The following is a 7,277-nucleotide window of genomic DNA, read 5'->3' as shown; positions in this document are numbered from 1 at the left end:
TAAAATTTAATATGGTATCCTCCTTTCCCTGCTGTGATATACTGGCAGATAAAGTTAGCCCTATCCACTATATGTAACTAGTAAATGCTTTGGGATCTTCCAGAATGAAAGATGTTTATATGGGTATGCTGCATTTAATCATATGTTGCTTCACTTGTTTCCAGCAATTAATTTCAGCAATATCCCAGCAATTTATTCTGACTCATTAAATATAATTAAGAATTCCAAAATAGATCATATTCTCTCCTCTGCCAGCAGAATTTCCTTTCAGAGTGCTATGCATAGCTCATGTGCAGTCCTATGCAGATAAGTTGTTTCATTTGTACAGTAAGTAAAATTACAACTTAACACATACTACCCTTTTCTGTTGAGATACAATTGAAAGCAGTTATGTGGATTTTATTCCTGAGTTATCTAACATGGCCAACACAGGGACATGCAACCCATTGCAAATAAGTCGAAGTGTGGTGGTGGTGGTGGTGCAACACACTTGCATTTTTCTATTTGCTGATACTCTATGCACTTTATGTAATGATCCTATCCCAGTAAGGGTGTGGCAGACATGCTATGTCTAAATACGCTTAATATATATGCCAGGCTTCCTTCCATGCTTGTTCTTCAGATGGTTTCCCCCGGGTAGCGAAATCTCTCCATAAAAGTCTCCTCTTCTTTTTTTTAAACTCGTGAGAGAGAACAAGTATACCAACAAAGAGCAAACTTGCCCTGCTTTAAGGTTGGACCTTCATTTTATGTATGATACAGATTGGGTGCTGGATCTATCCCATCGGTTGCATGCATAGAATTGACAGGATGATTGGGCCCTGAGTTATATTGTCTGTGTCTGATTTAAATTGTAAACATGTGGGAAAGGGACCATGATTTCCTCTATTTTATATGGAGCAAAACACAGTTATTTATAGAGAACCATTCCTATGATCTGTTCCTGTAAACTGATGTGATATACAGAATCCAGAAGGGTGCTCCTCTAGGCAGCCACCTGCTACGTATATTTCTGAGCACCAGACAGTGTCCTCACGTAAAAACAATGACATATCCAATGACTGCTGTAACTCGCTGTAGAGTTAAGAATTTTCACTTGTTGAAATGCTATGGTCAAGTATCCTGAATCTGTGAATGGCTATTTCCTGAGCACAGGGATTATTATTTTTTGTTAATCTCATCCAAGTTGTTGTGTGATCTGAACACACTGATGATGCTAATGTTGCCATTTGCAAGGTCTGGAGAGAGATTGCTTACATGCTCTCCTATGTAAATTCCAAGTTGAACCCCTGGGGATGAAAGAAGATCAAACTGTGCATCTTTATATTTCAGAATGAGGATTGTTGATTTTAGAGAGCCAAAACTGGAACCTCAAATCCAAAGTAATCTGAATTTTGGATTCAAACACACTGCTGCAGTTTTGCTTCTGGATCAGATACAAAACCACCAGGGGCCTAGTTTCTAATTCTGATTTGAATGCAGCTAAAATCTTATGAAACTAGTTGGTTTCATACAGTTTCCATTACTTTTAAACTGAAATCTCATGCAAACAGCTCACAAGATTATGTTGTCATAAAATCTGAATCCTAGCTCTAATTTGATGTTGAACCTGAATCTTCACCTCAACCCAATCCAGATCCAAACATCACTTCTTGTTTCATCAGTAGTCAATTCTTGGGGGGGCATGGATCAGCATGTATGTCACACTTCCTGTCAGTACCTGGCCCGGGAAAGCTGATGATCCAGCCAGCAGACCAAATTCGGTGATGAATCCTGGTCATGTGCCACTTGAGGCATGTTTCAGAGTAGCAGACATGTTAGTCTGTATTCGCAAAAAGAAAAGGCGTACTTGTGGCACCTTAGAGACTAACAAATTTATTTGAGCATAAGCTTTCGGGAGCTACAGCTCAGTTCATCGGATGCATTTGGTGGAAAATACAGTGGGGAGATTTATACACACACACAGAGAACATGAAACAATGGGTTTTATCACACACACTGTAAAGAGAGTGATCACTTAAGATGAGCCATCACCAGCAGCGAGGGGGGGGCGGGAAAGGAGGAAAACCTTTCATGGTGACAAGCAAGGTAGGCTATTTCCAGCAGTTAACAAGAACATCTGAGGAACAGTGGGGGGTGTGGTGGGGGGGAGAAATAACATGGGGAAATAGTTTTACATTGTGTAATGACTCATCCATTCCCAGTCTCTATTCAAGCCCAAGTTAATTGTATCCAGTTTGCAAATTAATTCCATTTCCCCATGTTATTTCTCGCCCCCACCCCTCCCCCCACTGTTCCTCAGATGTTCTTGTTAACTGCTGGAAATAGCCTACCTTGCTTGTCACCATGAAAGCTTTTCCTCCTTCCCCCGCTCCCCCCGCTGCTGGTGATGGCTCATCTTAAGTGATCACTCTCCTTACAGTGTGTATGATAAAACCCATTGTTTCATGTTCTCTGTGTGTGTGTATAAATCTCCCCACTGTATTTTCCACCAAATGCATCTGATGAAGTGAGCTGTAGCTCACGAAAGCTTATGCTCAAATAAATTTGTTAGTTTCTAAGGTGCCACAAGTACTCCTTTTCTTTTTGAGGTATGTTGTGCATACACTAAGAAGAAGACTTGCCAATAAAAGACACCAGTATAATAGATTTGTGTGTGATGTCTCCATTTGCTAGCCAATCTACCTACAGAAGAGATGAGGAAAGGACCTTATCTACCTTAACTGCTAGAGGAGATCTCCTTTAGCTCAACTAATAGAACCTTTAATTTTTGGAGCTGAAGGGTTTTGGCACCCCATGTGTGACATATCTGTGGTAAATGTCTGTTTTCTCTAGAACATGAACTTGTTATGGAAGGATGTTGTGTGTGTTCCGATAAAAATTAAGTAAAGGCTTTTCTTTAACGGTTCTAGTCCAGCGGACTTGTTGGCTCAGTAGGTAACTTTTCATATATATGTCAAGTGTTTGGTTCTGACTTAGTTTGATAGTGACTGATATTGTCACCATCAGTTGCATGACTAGTGGTTTATATGATTATTCTGATTCCTATCAGACAGCTGTTTACATAATCAAAAAGCATCCTCACCATTGAGAACATTTACTTGGCACTCTCTCAGGAGAGAAACCAAAGATCGACTGACTAGGTTTGTGCTTGAGGCACTTTAGCCCTCAGCTTGTATAAGGGGCAGCAGGCAGCATTACAAACTCCCTACATTGTCTCACTGAAGTCTCCAGGGCAATCCATCCAAGATCTTCTATGAATGCTCAGAGGGAAAAAAATGATGTAGCAATGTTGGCCCCAGGATATTAGATAAGATGAATGAGGTAACATCTTATATTGAATCAACTTCTGTTGGTGAAAGTGACAAGCTGTCACGCTTACACAGAAGAAGAACTCTGTGTAAACTTGAAAGCTTGTGTCTTTCACCAACAGAAGTTGGTCCTATAAAAGATTCTCTCTAGAGAAAAATGGGGACATTTTGGTTGAAAAGAGAAATAAGCAAGTTTACGAGAGATACGATGGGGCCAGTGTACAATAACATCCTAGGCACCATTACACCCCATGAGTAGGACAAGTGGGAGCTCAAACTTAAATGCAAATCTGAGATTTACTTTGTAGTGGACACAGCAAATGGTTGCTGAGGGAAAATAAATGGAAAAAGACCTCAGTAGGGTTCTGATCATTCTCCCATAAAGGACCAAGAGTTGTGCCATCAACTTTGGTGTTAATTGTAGCCATCCCATTATGGGATAAATCCTTCCGTGGGCAATGCCCATCAACTTGACTGAACTTAGTGGGGTTGCCTGACTGTCATCAGTATGCCTTGAATGGGTCCTTGATTTAATGGAAAATGTTCAATCTACTTTAATGGGAGTTGGATTGGGCCCCAAAGGCAGAATATGGACCAGAACATATGAGAAAAACTTGTTTGTGCCTACTGTACTAGAGAAATTGTTCATGAGTGGCTTATTAGGGTGAGAATATCATTTATGTAGCGCTCATAAGTTCACTGAGAACTATGGTCATCTGCTGAGTAGGTGCTGGTCACATGAGTGAAAGCTGCCTGAAGGCAATTTAGGAACTTGTTTTTTCTTTGATGTCCGGCATTTCAGTAACTTTTTTCATTTTTTGTCCTATTTCTTCCTTTTTCTGTATTCTTGCCCCCATCTCACTCTCCAGCTGTATCCTCATCAAAGGAAATTTCCCTAATGCTTAAACCAAATTTTAAGAAGCAGGTAACTGCTGCAAGTAATTTTAAGCAATAGTGACACACAGCACTATGATTTTGTATAAATTATATGAAAATCCAAGGTGCAAGCCTTAATAAAATTTGGAACGAGAACCATAATTTCAAGTAAAGCATTTGTGAGTAATTGTTTAGGTATCTAGCCAGTTATAATAAATTGGAGAAATAGTTTATTAGTAGCAGGCTATGAGTTTAAATCTCAATTTTGGACTTTTACTAGAAAATGCAGCACAATCATTTATTATACAAAACACACTTTAAACAAATGATTTGTATTGCTAATGTATTGCTAATTACAAATTACTACCTATGTAATGTATAATTACACCATTAACTATGTGCATTTTGAATATATTGCTTGCTGACTTTAATTTAGATTGCCTTCTGTTAATTTTCAGTTAAACAGAGAAATAAATTGAGCTTTAATTGATAAATTATCCTACAGGTTGTTTTTTTTAAAGGTAATCTTTATTTACATAAGCATCTTAAAATATAAACACTTCTCAGAATGAGATCCTAGTTTAATATGTCATGTGACTAAGTGTGTCATATTCAAATTTACTAATTTGCAGACTCAAAGATCTATATTATAAGCATAAACAAATTTAGGACATATTTTAAAGTAAAGCTAAATTATAGAGCTGGGGTTTTCTAGAAGCTGTTCGTAAATGTCAAAATAGGTATGTAGCCAATTTACATATATTACTGTACATTGGGGTCCTGGGGGGGTGAAGCTTTGTCTGGCAGCAGAAGGGTTAAGGACTTTTTTGCTTTGCCCGTTTCAAATTACAATGAGAAGCCTCTTCTTTCCCAGCAGGGTTGTGCTTACATTAGTCTTTAGATCTCTGTTGAAGAGAGCTGTTATATTTGTGCCTGCTAGAGTTGGAAATAACAGTTAAGAAGCTGACAGGGGTTGAATGGATTTACAGAAGTTTTTTCAAGTAAATTCAGGGAAACATATGAATTAGATTAATACATTCTTTAGAATTAGTTTATACTAAGGTGATTCAAAAGATGTTAAAGTTATCACCAGGCTGCTGGACAAATATAAATTATACTACCAAGGTACAGATCAAGACAAATCTGTGACTCAGGACTTTATCTTTGAAAGAGTGCAAGGTGTGAGAAGAACTCAGAATAACAAGAGAAGATAACTCTGGGAACTACAGTGTATCAGAAGATCAGCTCTTGCTAACACAACCCTGAACTAAAGACCTGGTTATCTAAGGTTTTTAATAGGAATGCCTAGGTCAGCTGACAAAATACTGGTCTTCTGCTCCATAAATGCAGAAAAAACGATAACAACAGTGGAAAATTGGAAGTCTGAATTTCAGCTTTCTTAGAAATAACTGCAACCTGACACATTCCATAATATTTAAACGGAGGGTGGGGGAGAATCACCAAAGATGTTATGTTTAGAGATGACATTGACATGAAGAATAGGTAAATTTTGTTTTTCAGCCACTGGTAAAGCAGATCTCATAGAAGCTCAGAATAAGCAGGAGAAATATTTTTATTCTTTTTCTTTTCAACAATGAACCTAATGGCACTCAAAGCTTTCCTGGGCTTACTTTGGAATTGCTGGGTTCTAGTGGGTCATGCACAGGGAGGCTTAGGAGACAATCATGTCCATTCAAGTTTTATTTACAGGAGGCTGCGGAACCATGAAAGAAGGGAGATCCAAAGAGAGATTCTCTCTATCTTGGGTTTACCTCACAGACCCAGACCATTTTCACCTGGAAAGCAGGCTTCTTCTGCACCCCTCTTCATGCTGGACCTGTACAATGCTATGACAAATGAAGAGGATACTGAGGAACTGGAGTATTCACTGAGGGAATCAATGGGAGGAGAGAGTAAAGGGGTAAGAAAAGGATACTCTGCATCTCCAAATGGATACTCACGGAGAATACAATTATCTCGCATGACCCCCCTGACCACACAGAGTCCTCCCTTAGCCAGCCTGCGTGATACCAACTTTCTGAATGATGCCGACATGGTCATGAGCTTTGTCAATTTAGGTATGTCTAAACATTTTTTTTTCTGCTCTGTTTGACAGACTATCACCCTGATCCTGTAGTTTGTACAGAGGCAAATCTCCCAGTGTGAGCTTAGCCTGTATAAACAAAACAGGATTGGGCCCTGGAAGTTGTACTACTAATAAAATAGAAGTTGTACTAATGGTAAAGTAGCTACATTGTAGGTGGCCATGGAAAAAGGTTTTTCTCACTGTTTATATAAAGTCAGTTTCTATAACTCCCCTCTCCTGGCTTCTGTTTTCTTTCTTTCATTAATGTAATGAAAGTGCTAGCCTTAGGCCAGCTCCATTTTTTTAAAACTAAAAAAAAAAAAAATCAAACACTTATGTGTATCGGTCGGTTATTTTCCCCTCCTTTTTATGTAAAGCACAAACATCAGATGTTAATATTTTAAAGGCTAGAATGTTAAGAGGGTGGGGAATCAAGCCGTTTCTAACATGGGTTTTTTTGTTTGTTTGTTTTTTTTCTGTTGATAAATGTCAAATTTTTGTTATCTTTTCAGATAAATGGCTGGATTTTGTGGCATCTGCTGCTGATTTTTTGTTGTTTCTATTTTATAACCAAGGGTTGTATTTTAAGTGTTTTGTCAGGGTGTCTGGAACCTGGGTTAGGTCTTAAAATTTTGTATGTTTATTTATAACATAAATAATAGATATAATATTTCAAAATTCCAGGAACTCTTCTTTTTTGACTTGTTTCTGGTATGAAAGTGTATGTTAATTAAGGTATATGGGTGAAACCCAATTATAGTTGGTCTTGAGGAGCAACATGTTTACCAGTTATGAAGCATTACATAACTCAATGAAAAAATCAATTGCACATTTCTTAACTAGAATAGGCGACTTAAATTTCATTAAGAATGTTGCAAACAATCCATTTAATTTACTCACCAGTTTTACAATCTAAAAATGAAAAAGGAATATGCTGCAAGCCTGACAGCACTATTTATACAACTTCTAATTTGACTTTAGTAGTAAAAGTGTGTAAATGAAAA

General features: G+C 38.0%; 1 protein-coding gene across 1 annotated transcript in view; it reads left to right on the top strand.

Annotated features, from left to right (window-relative positions):
• Nucleotides 1–5,059: 5,059 nt before the first annotated feature.
• The window catches only part of BMP5 (bone morphogenetic protein 5), a 75,571-nt gene continuing 73,353 nt past the window's right edge, over nt 5,060–7,277 (top strand). Inside the window, exon 1 of the mRNA XM_038397836.2 lies at nt 5,060–6,265. Within this exon, the coding sequence (XP_038253764.1) occupies nt 5,782–6,265 (484 nt within the window). The 5' untranslated portion in view covers nt 5,060–5,781. The remainder of the gene's footprint in view (nt 6,266–7,277) is intronic.

This window comes from Dermochelys coriacea, chromosome 3 (assembly GCF_009764565.3).
Source record: "Dermochelys coriacea isolate rDerCor1 chromosome 3, rDerCor1.pri.v4, whole genome shotgun sequence".
NCBI classification, from domain to species: domain Eukaryota; kingdom Metazoa; phylum Chordata; order Testudines; family Dermochelyidae; genus Dermochelys; species Dermochelys coriacea.
The sequence above is the reverse complement of the archived record's forward strand: the minus strand, read 5'-3'. Positions and strand labels throughout refer to the sequence as shown.